Source organism: Melanotaenia boesemani, chromosome 14 (assembly GCF_017639745.1).
Source record: "Melanotaenia boesemani isolate fMelBoe1 chromosome 14, fMelBoe1.pri, whole genome shotgun sequence".
NCBI lineage: Eukaryota > Metazoa > Chordata > Actinopteri > Atheriniformes > Melanotaeniidae > Melanotaenia > Melanotaenia boesemani.
The window spans coordinates 29,726,640-29,747,739 of record NC_055695.1 but is presented as its reverse complement, the minus strand read 5'-3'; the positions used below and the strand labels follow the sequence as shown (position 1 = coordinate 29,747,739).

General features: G+C 37.2%; 2 protein-coding genes across 3 annotated transcripts; one reads left to right on the top strand and one right to left on the bottom strand.

Moving 5' to 3' along the window:
- Nucleotides 1-9,852: 9,852 nt before the first annotated feature.
- On the bottom strand, nucleotides 9,853-15,084 carry LOC121653409. Of its 2 annotated transcripts, none has more exons than XM_042006884.1 (8): nucleotides 14,874-15,084; nucleotides 14,144-14,268; nucleotides 13,404-13,487; nucleotides 12,915-13,079; nucleotides 11,253-11,349; nucleotides 11,027-11,142; nucleotides 10,493-10,697; nucleotides 9,853-10,301 (listed from the first exon to the last, which is right to left on the bottom strand). In XM_042006884.1, exons 1-8 carry the CDS (start codon nucleotides 15,082-15,084, stop codon nucleotides 10,198-10,200), a joined length of 1,107 nt encoding a protein of 368 aa, XP_041862818.1. In that variant the 3' UTR covers nucleotides 9,853-10,197. The 2 variants fall into 2 exon arrangements, with proteins under 2 accessions (XP_041862818.1, XP_041862819.1); XM_042006885.1 differs by having other exon boundaries at nucleotides 12,915-13,076.
- A 361-nt stretch (nucleotides 15,085-15,445) lies between these two features.
- Nucleotides 15,446-20,968, top strand: LOC121653393. Its single transcript, XM_042006852.1, has 7 exons — nucleotides 15,446-15,541; nucleotides 15,642-15,722; nucleotides 15,804-15,881; nucleotides 16,061-16,195; nucleotides 16,417-16,542; nucleotides 17,477-17,551; nucleotides 17,670-20,968. Exons 1-7 carry the CDS (start codon nucleotides 15,446-15,448, stop codon nucleotides 19,848-19,850), a joined length of 2,772 nt encoding a protein of 923 aa, XP_041862786.1. The 3' UTR covers nucleotides 19,851-20,968.
- The last annotated feature ends 132 nt before the right edge of the window (nucleotides 20,969-21,100 follow it).

Sequence of the window (21,100 nt, the reverse complement as noted above, 5' to 3'; positions counted from 1 at the left end):
AACCATCACACACTCAAGTTTATTACAGTTTGGGAGACACACAAACACAATCATACTTTCTCCCCCTCTCTCTCTCCCTCTCTCTCTCTCTCTCTCTCTCTCACACACACACACACACACACACACACACACAAACACACTTATATACACAAGCACACACACACACACACACACACACACACACACATTAAGCAACAGTAGAACCCCCCCAAACCTATTCTAGACAAACTAGATGAATACAAAATCCAAAAAGAATAAACAAACCTGATATAACGGTACTTAAAAAGGTCATTTGACAAACAAACAACCAAATCAAACTCAACTGAAGAAACATGATGGCACGTAAGGGTAACTGCAGGCTCATTCACACGGTGTGGTATTACTCCGTGGAACGAGCCAGGTAAAGCAGAATATCTGTTTTCAGTCCTGGCCTGTTGATGAGGTTGGCTTTCTTCTTCTTCAGTAAAGGCAAAAGGCAAATTTATTTGTATAGCACATTTCATGTACAAGACAATTCAAAGTTCTTTACATAAATCATAACAGCAGGGTGCAGACAAGTGCATTAAAGAAAAAAATAAATAAATAAATAAAGATTAAAATAAATGCAATTAATGAAATAAAAGCAGAAAGAATATGCTAAAATAAAATAGATAAAATGCAAGAAATAAAGTTAAAGACAATATTAAAACATGATTCCAGCTTAAAAGAACCAGATATAGATTTTGATTTCTAAATAAAAACTAGTTCCATGCAGCAGAGAACAGGTGGGTCTTCAACCTGGATTTAAATAAACTGAGTGTTTCAGCTGATCTGAGGCTTTCTGGGAGTTTGTTCCAGACATGTGGAGCATAGATGCTGAATGCAGCTTCTCCATGTCTGGTTCTGACTCTGGGAACTGATAAGAAACTGGAACCAGATGACCTTAGGTTTCTGGCAGTTTCATAATGGGTCAAGAGGTCTCTGATGTATTTTGGTTCTAAACCATTCAGCGCTTTATAGACCAGCAGCGGAACTTTAAAATCTACTCTCTGACGAATAGGCAGCCAGTGTAAAGACCTCAGAGCTGGACTGATGTGGTCCACTTTCTTGGTCTTAGTGAGGACTCGAGCAGCAGAGTTCTGAATAAGCTGCAGGTGTCTAATTGATTTTTAGGTAGAGCCTGTAAAATCACTGTTACAATAATCAAGCCGGCTAAAGATGAAAGCTGGACTAGTTTTTCCAGGTCCTGCTGAGACATCAGATCTTTTACCCTTGATATGTTCTTAAGGTGATGGTAGGCTGACTTTGTAATTCCCTTAATGTGTTTTTCAAAGTTAAGGTCTGAGTCCATCAGTACACCCAGATTTCTGGCCTGGTTGGTGGTTTTTAGGTGTATAGACTGAAGCTCTGTGGAGATCTTTAATCGTTTCTCTTTGGCTCCAAAGACAATCACCTCAGTTTTGTTTTTGTTTAACTGAAGAAAGTTCAGACACATCCAGTCATTAATCTCCTCAATGCATTTACCAAGAGCCTGTATGGGGCCTCGGTCTCCTGGTGACATTGTAATATATATCTGTGTGTCATCTGCGTAGCTATAGTAACTAATTTTGTTTTTCCTCATGACCTGTGCCAGTGGGAGCATGTAGATGTTAAACAGAAGAGGCCCCAGGATGGAACCTTGGGGAACTCCACATGTAATTTTTGTCTGCTCAGATGTAAAGTTACTGATTGACACAAAGTACTTTCTATTCTCTAAATAAGATTTAAACCAGTGTAGCGCAGTGTCGGAGAGGCCCACCCAGTTCTCCAGTTGTTTAAGCAATATGTTGTGGTCGACTGTATCAAATGCAGCACTGAGATCTAGTAAGACTAAGACTGACATTTTTCCATCGTCTGTATTCAAACATATGTCATTAATGACTTTGGTCAGAGCATCTCAGTGCTGTTGTGCTGTCTAAAACCTGACTGGAAGACATCATAGTAGTTGTTTTGTGTTGAAAAGTCGTTGAGTTGATGAAAAACGGCTTTTTCAATTATCTTACTTAGAAAAGGAAGATTTGAGATCAGCCTGTAGTCAGGCACGGCGCCAGGATTTTTTTTCTCCTGGTGCTAATGAGGGACTTGACCAATACGTGGGGGTGCTAAGAAAATAACAGATTTCCATGACTTAGGTAACTTTTTACATAGGTTATCGATTTTTTCAATAAAAGTGGCTAAGATACACAGCAATTTAACTGAATTAGCCAAAGAACATTCAGCAAAATAACCAGGCCTACAACGAGCCACAAAGCAACGGCAAAAATGTTTTCACGTGGAAAGGTGCAAGATTCAGCACCAGACAGCGACCATGTGATAAACAAGCAACACATACAGAATGCAACGAACGCATTTATTCTACATGCATAATTAATGAAATCAACTATGCATTGCTTTTATTGCTTCGGATCACAACATAACTTAAGAAATTAAACTGATTGCGAGATAAATTTAACATACTACACAGTGCAGGCGCAACGAGAAGTGCAAACAATTTGTATCTAATGATTCGGACCACCTCAGCCTAGCGTGAGTTTCAACAAAAAGTTTCCGCCCGCCCTCTGTCCCCTCTTAATCAGTGCACAGAAGAAACATGCAAGCGGAGAATCTCCGCAAACTGTTTTTAAACTAATACATTCCTTTATTATAATATTATATATAAATTCATAATTATATTTTTTATAATCTAATTTCTTGGGGGGGCTTAATGGGGCTACACAGATTTATCACGGGGCTGTAGCACCCCCTAGCCCCGGTGTGGCGCCGTGGATGCCTGTAGTTGCTCATTTGTGTCTTGTCTAGGTTGTCCCTTTTTAGCAGAGGTTTGATTACAGCTGTTTTTAGAAGTTCTGGGAAGACACCTGAAATTAAGGACAAGTTCACAATCTGTAACAGATCTGGCTCCAGAGTCTTTGAGACCTTTTTGAAGAAACCTGTGGGCAGGATGTTCAGACAGCAAGAGGAGGAGTTTAGCTGACATAAGATGTCGCCCAGATCTTTGCTGTTAATGGGATTAAACTGTGTCATGGTGCTTAAACTGGTTTTCAATGGACACAGTATGTCTGTTGAACCTGCTGTTGATAAACCAACTACTTGTCTGATATTTTGGATTTTTTCCATGAAAAATTTGACAAACTCATTGCAGCCTTGGTGGAATAAATTTCAGGTGCTATTGACACAGGAGGGTTTGTTAACCTGTCAACAATAGCGAATAAGACCCGAGCATTATGATAGTTTTTGCAAATAATGTCAGAGAAATAGGACTTTCTTGCATTCTTCAGTTGTAGATTATAAGAGTGAAGTTTCTCTTTATACATGTCATAATGAACCCGTAGATTTGTTTTTCTCCATCTGCGCTCGGCTTTCCGACACTCTCTTTTTCCATGCTTTACCAGTGTGGAGTTTCTCCATGGATACTTTTTCTTTCCAGAGACAACTTTCACCTTAATAGGAGCAATAGCATCCATAATACTTAACATTTTAGCATTAAAACTAGTGACAAGCTCATTGGCTGAACCGCCTGACAGGGCAGGTGTTGAAGAGAAGACCTGGTTAAACATCCCAGTCGTGTTTTTAGTTATACATCGTATTGTGATCATCTCTGTTGAGACATTTGTGTGAACAGAAACTGTACACTCAAAGAAAACACAGTACTGATCAGACAGGCCCACATCACACACAGTAACCTTGGAAACATCCAAACCCTTCGAAATCACCAAGTCTAGAGTGTGTCCTTTAATGTGTGTGGACTCTGTTATATGCTGAGTCAGCCCAAAGTTCTCCAGACTGTTACCCAGATCTTTAGTCACTTTGTCCTGAGGATTGTCTACATGGATGTTAAAATCACCAACAATAATTACACAGTCAAAATCCAAACAGATTGTAGCCAGCAGTTCACTAAACTCTTCATAAAATTCTGCGCAGTGCCCTGGTGGTTTATAGAAATTTAGATATATTATTTTATAATAAGCTTTCAACTGAAGAGCCACATAGTCAAAAGAAGTAAAACTTCCAAGAGAAAACTGCTTACACTGAAATGATTCATTAAATAAATCTGCAACCCCCCCTCCTCTCCTGTTCAGTCTGACCTCACTGATAAAACTAAAGTTGGGAGGGGTTGACTTTATCAGAGCGGCTGCGTTATCTTGGTTTAACCAAGTTTCTGTTAAAAACATAAAATCAAGGTTGTGCTCAGTTATAAAATCATTAATTAAAAATGTTTTCCCTGCTAATGACCTAACATTTAATAAAGCTAACTTAATAGGTTTGGAATTGTTTACCCTATGTTTGGGCGCACGCTGTGGCTCACAGGGTATGTTAACTCTCCTTAGAAACCTTTTAGAAAGCAGCTCTCTGTGTTCTGACCGAGCTACTTTTCTCCTTCTGTTGCCAAACAGTACAGATATTTTTGAACCTTCTAATAAACAGGGATTCAGCTGGTCCTGGGAAAAATCACGACTGCCGTTATCGACACAGCCTGGAGTGGTTTCAGGGATCTACCAACTCTAACAGCCAGTTACTATAACGTTGTCCATGCAGTTTGGTCTGCTGGAGTAAAGTGCTGTGTGAAAGCAAACTGAACCAGGTCCCATGAACTATCCTGTGTTAATATGTTATCCAGAACATTAACTTTTTCACACAGCACATCTGGATTTTGCAGTAGGTTTTGCTCAATACATTTATATACAATGTAAAATATCACACACTGCTGGTCATTTGAGGTTGTATTTACATATATTTACAGATATTTTTTATTATGTTTTGATACATGCAAATGTGTACTTACTTCATACCATGACTTTCTATGTTGTGTCTGCAGGAAACACACAGGAAACCATCACGTGATATTAGGTTACTGGTAAAACAATAACTACACTCAGCTTAGAAAGAACACATGCTGCCATCATAATGACGAAATATGCCGTTGTTTCACCTAAAACATTCCCCGGCATTATGACATGTATTATTTAACCTATTATTAATTCATGGTCAGTTCCAGCTTTGATAAACATGTATGTCTTTGGAGAGCCCTGCAAAACTACGTGGAGAGGCTGAAACTTAAGGAGATGTGTCGCGCAGCAGTGGAAACTGAAATAAACACAAGAGTAAACACATCTAGATATGCAGTGTTGATTACTTGGCCTAGATACAACAATGCAGATTACTCTTATCTTCACTCCTCCGGATCACATGATGCATCACAGGGCAAAGTTGACTCATTAAATAAAGTGCACTTTAGCTGAAATCCCATGATGGTTTTCCTTGAAATGAACCACCAGACCTGTGATTAATTTATGGTCAGGTCTTTATGTTTATTATCACAGCATTAGCAAGCATATTTCAGCATTTAATGGGACTTTTTAAGAAATCCTTCCTGTGCTTCTCTTGAACATTCATTGCTGAAGTGAAGGACCCTGGACGTATTAGAAGTAATTACTTGACAGCAGACCAGAAATATATTCATTAAAAAAAAACAAATGATTTCTGGACTGAAAGCTAGTAGCCATTCACACAACACATATAAGCATGTTGATCTCAGCCTGCAGTCCGTGGGAGTAGCTAAGCAACCGTGCAGAAAGGACGCCTTAAGAAATCCGTCTAGATTCCTTTGACGACTGCAGATTATGACTGGATCAGTTTAAAACTCCCAACAGCACACAGGAAGAGCTCCCTGACAGAGCTGTGTTTGGGAATGAGTGGCCTTAACAGTATGCCATGTCAGAAAGCATTAGCACACACACAGCCTGATGTTTAAATGGTGATGCTATTCAAGGATTTGTGGGTGGAAAAAGTCTTATTCTCATTCAGTGGTCTGGTTCATCCTACAATTGTTTGATTGTGTTATTGTCCAGCTGAATCATCAGTGCCATTTACTGGTATTTTTAGGAAAATCTCAGGATAGAAACAAGTATTTAACTGAGGTAATTCAAAGCAAGCAAGACTGTAGAGTCCACAAATCTTTTTGGTTCATCTAAGCATCAGTCAGATTTTTGTTAGTAAAGCTTCAAATATAACCTCAAGCAATGTCAGTGTTCAGCTTTTGATTGAAATCAACTACATGCATCAAATGGTATAAATAAATCCGGTCCAGGCTGCATCTCCTGCCTCGTGCCTGGTGATGAATCGGATAGAGGAGGGATGGAAAATGAATACATGTGCTGTATTTTATAATTCTGTAGAACTTTGCGGCATCTTCTGGTTAAACATAGAAAAAATGTCTCAAGATTGATTTGGGTTAGTGAGAATGAGCATGCATCCAGAAAAGTGCAGAAAGGAATTGCACAGTTCTGCAAGTAATCTATTAATGTTACACGGATATTAACAGATGCAAACATTTCATATTCAGACCGAAGCAGCTCACTACAATGGCAGCTTGTAAGAGGAGGCAAGGGAGGCAATGCCTTCTCTGGAACCTCAGAGGAAAAGAGTAAAAAATGAAAACAAACCAAAACTTACACAATAAAAATATACATCATTTACTTTGATTTACTGTGTTTTTGCTCAGGTTATTGACAAGTGTCTGTGTAAAGCTGATATATTCATTAAGTTCAGATGAGCATCCTTAATAGGGGGGGGGGGGAACAAACAAACAAACATTGGAACAATAATTGTTCATTTTAAGAAGAAAATGTAATTTTAATACTCCAATAATCTCAGGTGATCACAGCCATTTGTTTAGAAGACATGAAGTTATGAATCTAGACCAGTAAAAGTGCAGAATGGGGCCCTGGAAGTCCCAAAGCCATGTCTCAAAATGCAAAACTAATTATAAAAGTTTGTCTCTACTTGATTACATGCATGTAAAGTTTCTTATGAACACAGACTTTCCTTTTGTATGAAGAGTACATGTATTAGTGAATGCAGTTACTCACCTAGAAACGTCTATCTGCTTTTAAGAAATAACTTGGGCTCAGGTCTGAGTATTTAATAATGGGCATGGTCCTAGCTAACAGTTCAAACCACTGCCCCAGGCAAAGCTAGTGGAGCTATTTTACTGTTGGAGACAGTGAAGCTAATGCTACAAGCCAACTTTTCCAAGAACGTCCGAATAATGAAATTGTGTACATTAGTCAAATAAGTTGATGAGTATCTTGAGGCAACTAGCAGAGGTTTTGCCCCCTGGATGCACACATGTTCAGTAGTAAGCCAGAAACTCTTAGCTTCATGTTTCAGTGGAAACTGACGAATTGTAGTGGTTCAATCAAAATATGAGTGGACTTGATGACTTTGAAACCCTGGGAAGCTATTGTACTGATCTTTCATTTAGTTTTAATAAAGAAGCTAATTTAACAATGTGGTCAAACCTCTCAAACTGATGCTTGTAGTGTTTTAGCTTAAAGTTTTTATTTACTTTTAAACTGGTGAAAAATACACTTACTTTATCAGGTCCAACTTCTAGTATAAAGTTTGACCACTTTTTCTTCAGAACTGCCTTAATTCTTGATGTCATAGATTCAACAAGGTGGTGACAGCATCACACCGTTACTGCTAAATCTCCCGTTCCACCACATCCCAAAGCTGCTCTACTGGACTGAGATCTGGTACTTCCAGAAAGTAGCTGTAGATGATCTGAGCTTTGTGACATGGTGCATTATCCTGCTGGAAGTAGCATCAGAAGATGCTCCACTGTGGTCATAAAGGGATGGACATGGTCAGCAACAATACTCAGGTAGGCTGTGGTGGTTAAACCAGACCATGTTGTTACTAAGGGACCCAAAGTAGGACAAGAAAATATCCCCCAAACCATCACACCACCATCCAAGGCAGGATGGATCCATGTTTTCATGATGTTTCCCCCAAATTCTGAGCCTGCCATCTGATTGTGGAGCTGAAATGGAGACTCATCAACGTTTCTCCATCTTCTATTGTCCAGTGTTGGTGAATGTGTGTGAATTGTAGCCTCAGTTTCCTGTTCTTAGCTGACAGGAGGCACCCGGTGTGGTCTTCTGCTGCTGTAGCCCATCTGCTTCAAGGTTGGACGTGTTGTGTGTTCAGAGATGCTGTTCTGCAGACCTTGGTAGGAACCAGTGCTTACTGGACTTCCTGCTTCCTTTAGCATAAAGACTGATAAACATGGCATGTTAAAGGGTGGAAAAAAAGTCTGGGTTTGCATTTAATTGTTTTTTATTCATATTCATAATTTCTGAAAAAAAAGAGGTTCCAGTGGCCACCACCCGATTACCAGTCCACCCTGCCAGTGAAGATTAGTGTTAAGTTGCAAATAACCAGAAGAAATTATCAACCAGCAAAAGCAGCAAAGCTGGTTTCTTATGCAAACACAGCAGGATATCAGCACAACAATGATTCTGTTCATCAGGAACTTGTTGCAGCTGTTTGACTGATTTAAAAAAAAAAAAAAAACTGATTGATGAGGTCGTTGTTTTTCTGGCTTTCATCGTTCTATCAATTCTTGCTTCCACATAACATCATAAGACTTCACTCTTCAGCTTAATGACATTTAAATCTCTCTTAATGTAATGTAATTGGGAGCATGCACAGGCACTGTAAGAAGTTTTGGTTTTATCTCTTCTTGTAAATCACTTTGTGACAGTTTTTTGGAGATTATTATTTTTATATTTTACTTACTGAGAAAAGGTGGCACATGTAGTATCTTTTAAAAAAGAAATATAGATTTTAAAAAACAATTAACCGATTATTACAATTATAGTGATAAACTAATATAAAATATAAAGCTAAATAAATAAATAGGTATTTTTTGAGGTTTTATCATGCGTTACATGCCTCTCATCACTGATGTACAAAAACATTTCTGTCTTTCCCCTCCTCCTCAGTGAGACTTCCACCTTCCACAGTCATGCCAAGACCATATCAAGAGCTAAATGTAGGATTGTATTTTATTTTATATTTAAATAATGATGCATTCAGCAGTAAAATTCCTTCTCAAAATCATTGTAAATCACATTTCTGACTAGTTTAAAACAACAGGACCAGCTACAAAATCACTCCCCTCTTGTGGGCCCTTCAACAGTAACTCTGTCTTCCATCTTAAAGTTATTCAGACCTGAGGTTATTACCCAGGCGAAAAAAAAGTATACTTGAACATACTAAATTTAAGTACACTTAGTGTACTTCATGAGCACAAAAGTATTGTACTCAAAGTGTGTTATTTTCGAGTACTAAAAACGTACTTAGTATACTAATGATATGTCATTATTGCTACTTAAGATATACTAAAATACAACTTAGTGTACTTGACTGTACTATTTTGAGACACCATTAAGATCAACTTAAATATACTTAAGTACACTTTCCTCTACTAATACTGTACTTATTTATAATGTTCTTTAGTTCGATTTAAAGTATACTTTAATCAACATCTCAGATTACTATTAATAAATTTAGAATATACTGGAAATGTATTTCTAATGTAATCATAATGTGTTGCCATTGCATTTTAAATACATTTACAAAAATTAAATAAAAATGTAAAAGTTGTACTTAAGTATACTATAGTTCATCTTAATGGTGTCTCAAAATAGTACAGATAATCACACTAAGTTGTACTTTAGTATGTCTAAAGTAGCACTCATGATATATCATTAGTATACTACTATACTACTACTACTATACTTTGCACATCAAAAGTAATATACTTTGAGTACACTAATTATGTGTGCAGAAAGTACACTAGATGTATTTCATTAAAGTACACTTCAACAGTACACAGAAAGTATATTTTTTATATAATTAATTTGAATTTTAAATTACTTTTAAGTAAACATAAAAAATAATTAGAACATACTTGAGATAGAAAAAAAGTTTATTTTTAACATGCACGGCATTACAGGGAAAATGTGCATAATAAAGTACATTTAAGTACATCTTTAAAAACATCTAAAACAACATTTTCAAACAGTTTCTCTTCATCGTAACATTTTTATTCAAATTTGGATCATCTGACCCCAGAGAATTCTTTTTAGTTTTAACAACTTAACTAAAAAACAATAATAAAAGTAAAAAATAAAAAGAAACAATAGCTGTGTAGCACTACCCTGCTAGCTGTGCACTGCAGAGAAGCTAGTAATGACAGGGATGAACATTAAACTGACTCTTGAAACTTTTACATGTGAAACATTGACACAGTTTGTTAAAACTCAAAATGTATGTCCACCAAAAAACAAACAAACAAAAACTATTACAAACAGTTACTGATGTTACTGCTTACTGTTTCTTTTTGCTCACAAAATTCTCATTGTTACATTTTCTCCGAATCACTGCCCTCACATCAGACACATTTGTTCCTGGAAATTCAGCAATAACTGTATCTGTAAAATAGAAAAGGACAAATAAAATGGTGTTACAAATCATGCTTTTCCAGAGTTATCACATTAGCAAGAAGGGGGCATACATACATGAGGACAACCTGAAACATGTTGCTTCTGGCTATGGCCAAGGCAAGGGTAGAGGCATAAAAACAAAATGATAATAAGGAAAAATAGACTTAACCAATACTTACCAACGAGGGCACTCAGCTTTTCCGGATTTAGCTGCTCTTTCGCTGTTCCAGTAGGCCCTGGTTTTCCTGTGAGAGTCGAGGATGCCAAAACATCCCGCCCAAAGATGAGCACAGCTAAGTCCTGTGTGAACAGGGACATTCTTGTTCGGTTTAGTCTTAGGAAACAGTTTTTGCTGATCTGCACCCCCGTGTTGCCCAAGGAAATCTGTGTCCAGGAAATAGAGTTAGTCAATTATTAGAAATGGTATTAGGAAAGCATTTCTTAAAAGACAAAGCCGAACTATTGAATGCCAAATATTAGTTGAGTTCTAATTTCTGCAAGTGGTCTTCAATGAATTAAAGTATAATTTCTGAACAACTGCATGCTGAAATGGAAAAAAAACAGTTTCTATCAAATACAGTTCGTGCAAAATGTGGGTCGAGACTACAGAGACAAAACTGCTAACAGTCAAGTAGTTTACAACAATTTTGGATGAAATGTTTCCTGTAATAAAAAGGCAGTATTTACAAAACGTGTATAAATGCAAAACATACCATTTCTGGAGCTGGACTGGAAGAACCAGAACTTGTACTGTCAGTGTCCATGACAGGTGGCATTCTCTTCATGGTTGTAATAAGATCTCTGACACACTTGACTAAGGCTGGAATTTCTGCATTAAGGAAAAAAAACACAAGTCACAGATATATGAGAGATAAGACTCCTATCGATACAATTACTGACAAAAAAAAAAACATAAGCAATTCTTCTTTGTATGAATACCTTTCAGAGCATCCATCACGTCCTGTTGCATGTCAACACTGGATCTGGACTGATCCATCAGGACACTCTCCTCTTCACTTTCCCCTTGGCCCAGGTCCTGCATAAATGAAAATGTCAACAATGCTATGTTAGTATGACTCACCTGGGGTCTCATTTATAACCGTTGCGTACGCACAAAACGAGGCTGAAAGTGGCGTACGTGACTTTTCACGCCAAGGTTGTGATCTCTAAAAAACAAACTTGACGGGAGAATGTGCGCAGCTCTAAGCTAACTCTGACCCATGCGTACTTATTTTGCGTCGGGCTGATGTTTCAGAAACATATTCTTAGAATCTAATTTAATCACCACCATCTCTCCGTCATATTGTCCACTCCCAGAGCGCAGGAGGAAAGGACAGCGTGGCTGTATGGAATAAATGCATGGTGTAAAATAACTATATGTTCCTGTGATACTGTGTGAACATATAATCCAGAGTCAATTAAATCTCAAAGCCTGGAAAAAAATTCCAGTAATCGTTCGCACAATTGTTACATTCTGTTTTCTTGTAGGAGAAGTGTCAACTGATTATTCAAAGTTTTATCAATTGGTCTAATTACTGTAATTTACAAATTACTAATTACTGTACTGTGAACTGTACTGTACACTTTGAAAGACGCAGAGACTCTTATTCATGCCTTTGTAACTTCAAGGTTAGATTATTGTAATGTGCTTTTATCTGGGCTGCCCAAAAAGAGCATTCGTGGTCTGCAATTAGTCCAAAACGCAGCAGCCCGTTTGCTGACTGGACTATCCCGCTATGAACATGTTAGCCCTGTATTGGCCTCTCTTCATTGGCTCCCTGTTCGGGTCAGAGCCGATTTCAAGGTGCTGTTGTTCACTTACAAAATTTTAAATGGTCTTGCTCCAGTCTATATGTCAGACCTTGTTAAGACTTATGTACCTGTACGACCTTTGCGCTCCCAGACGATTGATTATCTGAGTGTCCCAAAGGTGAATAAAAAAAACAGCAGGTGAGCGGGCTTTTTCCTTCCGCGCACCTATTTTGTGAACAGTCTTCCCTTGGACATCAGGCAGTCATGTTCAGTTGAGGTCTTTAAAGCCAAGCTTAAGACCCACTTGTATACTGTCACGTATGAGTAGGTGTTTTTGCCTTTTCTTTCATTCATTTCTGAATTGTTGTTATTGTTGTGTCTGTTTTCACATGTTTTTTAACCTTCTGTAACTGTACAGCACTTTGATGGAAAATGCTCTATAAATAAAAATTATTATAATTATTTTTATAAATGTATAAATACAGTGGAAAGCCCTGTGCGTAATTCTGCACCGTGGCACCGCTGGAGGAGAAAGGAGAGAGAGTAAGACCATAATGAATGGTTAATAACTCGTTTCAGATTAGAACTGTTGTCACTGTTGTAACTATGTGCCGAACCGGGTCCAGCATGTGAGAGGGCAGCGCACTGAAACAACACCGCGTGAGATCTGTGCCGCTGACACCGTTAACAGCATTTCAGTCAAATTATGTCATTTTCCGTGATATTCAGTGTTAAAAAGTAGATTCCGTTTTTATTGCTCAATTCCGCGATTCCGTCTGCAATTCTGTGATCGCGGAAACAATAGGGCCCTAATTCTAGTTTTATTTCTTGTGTTTTGTAAATACTTACAGTTGATTCTGAAGCCTGAGGTGGGTCAAATAAGTCCACATTGGTGTCTATGTCTGTATCAACATCACTTGTCAAGGAGGTGGAGGTTGTTGGATTTCTTCTCAGCAGCGAGGATTTCAGTTGGGAAAGGGCTCTGTCTCTTGCAGCTTTTGTCATCTTCGGCTTCTTAAACAAAGGGCAGAAAAAGTAAAATGTTAAACTGCAAAGGCAAGAGGGGTAAATATCCATCTTTGTAGATGTTTGTAGAATCTATCACCTACTGTACAGCTTATTAAGGTATTGTCAGACCATATTTCACTAGAGTAACAGTACTCACTACTCACAATTTTATCTTTTAATATCATACAATGTGTCAGTATTTCAAAACTAACACAGCTGGAGTGCCACAAGCCACTTCTGCAACTGCACTGCTGTCAAACCTAAAGCCACTTATAAAGGAAAATATGTCTTATCCTCCCACAATATTCCCTTATTCCCGTAAATACTTACATTTGTTTGAAAAACTTGTGATGGGTCAATCTGTGTTTCATCTTCATCTGAAGTGAGACTGGAAGTTGCAGTAATTCTTTTTTTCTGTACAGAAGAGAAAGAATGTATTACATGACAACAACATATGAACTTTACCATAGACGCTTTCTGGTGAAGAGATTTTTTAGAAAAACATTTCAACTAAAAAACATCATAGTATTACAGTGTCATAAATTCATTAACGATTTTATGTGTTACAATTAAAAATACTATTTGAGTTTAACTAGTTTACTAGTTAACAATAGTGAATTTATTCCAGTGCATGATCATCTATCTGTTCACGATACTTCAGTTACAGTCGATGCAACAGCCTGTATAAACAGTTTTTTAACATTAGAGGCAGATTTGGATGCACATTGAGGAGCCTCTTGAAATAAACGCTGGTCAGTCAGTTTAGTTTAACTTAATTTAAAATATTTTTTATATTTTGCATATATGTAATAAATTCATGCCATCATATATATGCAAATTAGCACATGACGTTATCTAGAGACATCCAGGACTTTTCCTGCAGGCTTTTGCTACTTCCCACTGAAAATAGTTGGCAACACTGTTATCGACTTTGTTATGGACAAAATTGGATGCCGTCAGAACTATCTATAAAATTAGTGGTATTGTGGCATCCCTAGTTGCAACACAATATAACTATTAATTAAAGTGTGTTTTCTAAAGAAACTACCAACACAAGCAACAAAAATAACCTTTGGTTTGCTTCCATCACGTGTTGTGGTACATGGTGTGGTCCTTCTCCTTGCAACTGCCATGTGCCAGATGTCCTCATCCTTGAGGAAGGCTTCTTTTTTCCCCATCAACTCCTTGTAGTTGTCTGTAACCACAACCATACATCAGACAAACTATCAAAACCATGTTTTTTTTCCCTCTTTTGCTCAATATTTTAGGTATTTTGTATGTCTCGTGAAATGCACCACAGTCAATCTAATATTATACACAAGTCACTTTAAGTCTTTTTTATAAACATAGTTACATAAAAATTAAATTACATACAAGGTTAACGTTAACAATCATTAGCATGAGCCCCTGGCAAATTATTCACTAACACTAACAGCACTAACAGTAGGCTAGTGGCTGGCAAGTGCTAGCATAACAAATTTGTACCAACAATTTTTTTCTTTTTATTTTCTTTACAGTGGGCAATTTTGCTAAACATTCTCCACACAGCACGCTCACAAATGTTCACACAAAATCTCATCTGAAGTTGCAGAAGTTACTAAGTTAGCACCATTTACGCTAGCATTAGCTGCCGTCTGCCGCTAACAGCTAGCTAGCTAGTTATTAGCTAATGCAGCTTGTGAATGATAAGTTTGCCTATTATCTTGTTGAACTTAGTCATTAGTAGAAAGAACAGTTATTCAAAAGATATTTTACACCATGTACGAGCAATACAAACCTCCGAGTACGAGCAATACAAACCTCCGAGTAAGAGCAGTTTCGCGGCCACCTTGTTTTTAGGTGCTTTCCTGGTGCCCCAGCACACTTGTATCCATCCGTCTTCACTGGAGAGGTCCGGCCGTTTTAATACCTGAACGAGCTGCTGTCTGTACTGAGGTGTCACAATGTCAGTACTTTCGACGTGAATTGTGTTGTCCCTAAAATAAAACATCCCGAACTTGAACTGCGCCATTGTAACTCAACTGCGACAACGCTTCCCTCAGCATCTACTGTACATTCAAGTGCGTTGCATTCGGGGGTAACCAATCAGCGGCAGCACAGCGCCACGAGTACTTTAGGGTCAATTGGGAAAATGTCCACCACATTCAAATTTTCCATTTTGACATTGAAAATGGTCTGTCAGACGCAGACGTTCTTGCAAAAAAAAATATATATATAATTACATTTTTTTTTAAAGTCTGTGTACACCGTAATGTCCATGCACGCATGCGCACGTTTACGATGACGTTTTATCCAGGACACTGCGCGCGCCCTCTGCACTTTACTTTACCCATGGATGTATTTTAGCGGGCTTAGAGAAACCGCCCGCAGACATGGCACCCAAAAGACATTACAAAGAATATCTGCTGAATGAGTCGAGCCAACCTTCAAAGGCAACCAAATACAGACGGCTAGCAAAGGAGAACGAGGTATTTGAGCTTTCACATTTATTATCAACAACAGCAGTGATTATAGAATAAGATGAATAATTCTTCATTTTAAACGCAAGAACTGTCTTGTTCATTGCAGAATACTTTAAACTGCAGAGGAAATTACAAGAAATACCTCAGTGCATCCTGTACAACTAACAATAGAGGAGTCTTGAAAGAGGTAGACCATTTTTTTCATTTGCAACAATATGAATTGCAGATAGTGTTACATGCAAGTTGACATTGCAACTGCTCTCCCCAGATTCCACTTTCAAATAACGGTGAACGAACATATTCTCTGGAGGAATATCCAGGAGACAATCCCACAACTAACAAACAGGTAAAAACAGTGATCATTATGTTTTATGTTTCCATTCTGAAATAAAATGAAGGGGTTCACAAAATACATATTACTTTCCTCTAAAGCTTTTATTCATCCATAATTTTATTTATGTTTATCATACCCTAAATGTTTACAGTATTATAGTTAAATAAATCGATGTGCTGTCTCATGATCAGAATGTTCCCGATGAGGGCCTTGTTGCAGAAGGACCAAGCGGTCAGTCATCTTTAGAATGTTTGAGAGGAAAGCATCTTGTCACTCCAATAACAGAGCATCTGCTTCAGGACAGACCAAACAGAGATTCATCAGAGGTATTAAAATACCAGCAATTGAAATTGTAGATATTAATTGCTGTGTTGTACTATATGTATAGTTTCTGTATAATAGTCATTTCAATTAAATTAAACGTGATGAAAATAATGATTGTCCTAGCCTCTATAGTGTATTTCCTTAAAATGAGACACATACATGTATTATTGTCATTAATACTTCACTTGAGAATTTCCATGTATTATATCTTCATTATATGCAGCCTGCCGGAGAGGGGGTCTCCAGAAATACCCACCCAGTGCTAGAATTGCCACCCTCCACCTACTCACACTGCACTTTTCAATTTTGTGGGGATCAACAAGATATGCAAATCGGACCAGAAGCACAGGTACTATAGTTACAAGTTACTAGTTTTATTTTTATCCTAAAAACAACCCCTTTAATTGATACAGAAAATGTGAATAGAGTACTTTTTATTTTTCTAAACCGACGTCTACAAATAGTAATATAGGCTACCGATAATAAACATGTATTGAAAGTGAACACCAGCAAGGTCTCATTTGGTCACAGAATTATAACTACAGTGTACATATAACTATTTAAAAGTATGATTGCATTATTCATTCATGTTTAATTTACATTGTGATTCAAGCAAATTAGTAGTTCCACATGAGGCTAACAAAGTTTCTAACAGGTGGCTGACTTATAGCCTACATTGGCACTTGATGGCTACAGTTCTTCAGTATGTGAAGCTGTAGTCACCATTTTCCTGGATATTATCCATCTGTTAGATCTTCACTGCACATATAATGCAAATGTGGCTTAACTTGCTTAATGTGACTTAAATCTGATGTTTTTTATTCCGCCAATACAACAATTTTGTTTTTTATTAAGCATTATTATGCAGTTTTGGCTTAATGTTTGAACTCACTGTCTTGATAGAAACAGATGCCCTGTCTTGCATCCACCCAAGGATTAGTGCTTTTCAGTATTCTTGTTTCTGATTTGTTAATAGAGTTAATTTGTTTTCTAGGTTTGGGCAAGGAGTTACACATTTTGTATATTTACTGAATACAGGCACTACATTCATCCTTTCCCCTGAAATCACATCAGTTTTATATGAAGCTAGTGTATATTCCATTTGCATAACTCTCTGCTAACAACCCCAGAAGGCAACATGGCAAATTCTTTAAATGTAAAAACTACCATATGACTTGTAGTACCTACCACTTATCTTTTGGAGCACTAGTATTGTTTTATATGTCAAAACTATAAAGGAAATGAAAATGAAAATATTTATGCTTCCATTTATATTTTGCCAGGACATGTTAGAGAAGCAACCAGGATGCAATGTGCCTGCTACTCCAACTGATCAGCAAGAGACACCAAACCAACAGGTTATTAACATGTATTATTGTACATTATGTTTTCTCTGTAAATCTGTAAGCAATCTTTTTTAATGCAGATGAATGTAACAGTTTTCTACAGTATCTTGTCTTTTTTATGTCTTCGCAGGCAGAGACATTTTTGTTGGATGGAGATGATCCAGCGTATCCTGGAGCTCCACTGACAAAGGGACAAAGTTTAATCTTACTGATGTCTTATGTACTAAGGCACAATGTGACAGGTGTGGCACTGGAACATCTACTGAAGATTGTTAATGAACATTTCCCTGGAATGGTACCAGTAACCACATACCTTTTTCACAAAGCTTATGGACAATATGGAAATTATGTCCCCCATTTTTACTGTCCAGCATGTGAAAACTACTTGGGGGTAAATAATACCAGTGAACTACAGTGTGGAGCTTGTAATGCAGTAACTGATTCAGAGAGCTGTCTCAAAAGTGGGTGTTTCTTTCTAGTGCTTAGTTTGGATTCACAAATCAAAACATTGCTTGAACAAAACCAAAGTTTAAAAAAAGACTGGCAATGTGCAGATGTCATGTCAGATATACAGTGTGGAGAAGAGTACCATAAACTCAAAGAATCAGGTGAATTAGGTGAGGATGACATAACTTTAATTTGGAACTGTGATGGAATTCCAGTTTTCAGGAGTTCAAAGTATCAAATTTGGCCCATTCAGTGCCAGGTTATAGAACTTGAACCTAAAGAACGGAAGGCAAATATCTGTCTTCCTTGTCTCTGGTTTGGCGAGAAGAAGCCAAACTTCTTAACATATTTGAAGCCATTTGTTGATGAACTGCAAATTTTAGAACAAAATGGTATTAAATGGAAGGACTCAGCAAATGTACAACATGTCTCCAAAGTGTATGCTCTGATATGCAGTTCAGATTCAGTTGCTCGCCCACTTCTAAGAAACACCAAACAGTTTAATGGCTTTTATGGATGTGATTTTTGTTACCATGTTGGTGGTGGTCCTTACACAAACAAAGGCCCAAAACCACATCTTAGAACTGAAGCTAAGCATTTTGATCACGCAATGGCTGCAACACCAGACAGTCCAGTAATGGGAGTAAAAGGACCTTCACCATTAATGAAACTCACAAAGTTTCAAATGATAAATGGATTTGTTCCAGAGTATCAGCATTGTGTCTGCCTTGGTGTGACAAGGCAATTAGCAAAACTGTGGTTTGACTCAAGAAATCATGACAAAGAGTGGTACTTAGGAGCAAAATCAGACCGCATTGACAAAGAGCTCATTGCAATTCAACCCCCTGTTGAGATAACAAGAGTACCACGATCTGTTGCAGACAGAAAATATTGGAAAGCATCAGAGTGGAGGTCATTCCTGTTATTCTATTGCCTGCCTTTACTGAATGGGGTCTTACTAAAGAAGTTCTGGAACCACCTTTTTCTGTTTGTGTTCGCTATGCACATTCTTTTGGGAGAAAAGGTGAAACGCTGTGATATTGAAGTAGCTGAAAGAGCTCTCAAGAAGTTCTCACTGCAGTTTGAGAAGTTATATGGTGCAGCAAATATGACATTTAATGTCCATCTTCTGACACACCTTGCAGCAAGTGTTAGGAACTGGGGCCCTTTGTGGGCCACATCAACCTTTTCCTTTGAATCATTTAATGGCACTTTGTTACAGTACTTCAATGGGACAACACATGTTCCAGAGCAAATAGTTAAAAGGTTTCTTTGCTGGAGGAGTCTAACACAAAAAGCCGAAAAGTACATGGTAGATGCTAATGAAGGGGTGAAATGCATTTTTTCACATCTCCTAAACAGCAATGTATCAAGTTCTAATTCATCTACCCTGAATGAAAATGTCAGGGTTTTTGGTAATCCCTGTCATCACAAACTGTCAGCATTAGAAAAACTTGCTATCAAAGACTTGCTAAGTGTTACAGTCGAACACTGTGTTTGTTTTCACCGTTTCATTGTAAAAGGCGTACTGTATCATTCCAGCAGTAACAGAAGTCTAAAAAAAAGGATCAACTCAACAGTGGAGTTACAGGATGGAAGATTATGTAGAATTCTTTGCATGTCAGTATTCAGAGCAGGCGATTTGTCATTGCACTGTATATTGGTAAAGGAGCTTGTGAAGACTGAGGGACAGCTCTGCAAGGATAGTCAACTGAACATTGCTTCCACTTTTATGTCTGAGGTGTCAGAATCTAGGAATGTTTATGCGGTGCCCACTGACCTGTTCCACAGGAAATGTGTTTTGATCCAATCAAGAGACAAACAATATGTTATTCCTCTACCAAATAATGTAGAGAGAGATTAAATAGTTACTGGGGAAGTTAGAGAAAAATTGCTGAAACCACTGCCAAATTGTAAGAAATAGGGATTACATATCAGTGTGTATTCTTGGTGTGCCTTAAAACTAGTGGACAATGTCCAAAAATGGCAACTTCAGAGGATTAAGTCTGTAAAAATGATAAGGCATACATGGGCAAGCACACAAAGACTGTGCTGTTAAACAGTTAGTATAACAGTTGTGGTATAACAAAACACAAACAAAATTGTAGGGGTGAATACTTTTGCAAGGCACTGTACCTGGCCTCAAAATGTTGAACTTTAACAGACTGTTTTCATGCAAAATCAAAGACTTTCAAAGGATTAATTTTTCTGTCAAGCAGCAAAGCAAATTTCCTGTTATCTACACATCTTAATATGTTCATAAGTGTAATGTGTTTTCTGATTGCTGTCAAATGTAAGTGAAACAATCCAAGCTTTGGAATATGTACTTTCCATGTGATGATAAGAAATACACAAGGTTGTACTGTTTTCTTATTAGAAATACTGGTGACTACTGCATTATATAAAAGCACATGGTCAATTGAAAGGAACTCTGTTGTTGATGTTCATGTTTATTCAAAACTCACCATTACATTTGGAGAATGGATGGATCTTTAAATATTGCATAAAAACAACTGTGCTGTTGAAATAGTCCAAATACTTTATAACACTAATTGCTAACATTTTAAAATTGAAATAGAAAAGTAAGGATATTTTTTCAATTAGAAAAGGTATTGTTACATAACAGCATTGTTGCATTTTGCTGGTAAAATACATTATTTTAAAATATTGAAGAGAAAAGGTCAGCTGCAGAAATTAACTGTTATTGTACATTATTTTAAAATGATCTTAGCACACTAAAAGAAATGGCTACATACTGATGAATTTGTTCTGGTTTATAGTGTACTTATCAAGAATACACTAATTTACCACTGAAGTAGTATTCAATTATTAATATACTTATTTTAAGTGCACTTTAACACTGCTGTGCTAACAATGATATAAAAAAAAGTATTATAAAAGTGAACTTATTGAAAGGGTGCTAAAAGTGCACTTGATAAAAGTAGATGCAAATACACTGACATTAAACTTATATTTAACACATTCGAAGTACATAATAAGTAAATATACTAATAAAACACTTATATATATTTCAGTGTTAGTATATTTTATATGAATATACTTAATATGAATTTAAGTATTAGTACTACATAGTGTACTTTATCTAAGTAAACT

What these genes read in the sequence shown, in the direction of transcription:
- LOC121653409 (XM_042006884.1), bottom strand. Translation starts at nt 15,084, where the DNA reads ATGGCGCAGTTCAAGTTCGGGATGTTTTATTTTAGGGACAACACAATT. An exon ending in GAAACTGCTCTTACTCGGAG is followed by an intron (nt 14,269 to 14,873) that starts GTTTGTATTGCT and finishes TTGTGGTTACAG; the next exon opens with ACAACTACAAGGAGTTGATG. An exon ending in CTCAGGCTTCAGAATCAACT is followed by an intron (nt 11,350 to 12,914) that starts GTAAGTATTTAC and finishes TCATTTATGCAG; the next exon opens with GACCTGGGCCAAGGGGAAAG.
- LOC121653393 (XM_042006852.1), top strand. Translation starts at nt 15,446, where the DNA reads ATGGCACCCAAAAGACATTACAAAGAATATCTGCTGAATGAGTCGAGC. An exon ending in CAAACAGAGATTCATCAGAG is followed by an intron (nt 16,196 to 16,416) that starts GTATTAAAATAC and finishes CATTATATGCAG; the next exon opens with CCTGCCGGAGAGGGGGTCTC. An exon ending in AAATCGGACCAGAAGCACAG is followed by an intron (nt 16,543 to 17,476) that starts GTACTATAGTTA and finishes ATATTTTGCCAG; the next exon opens with GACATGTTAGAGAAGCAACC.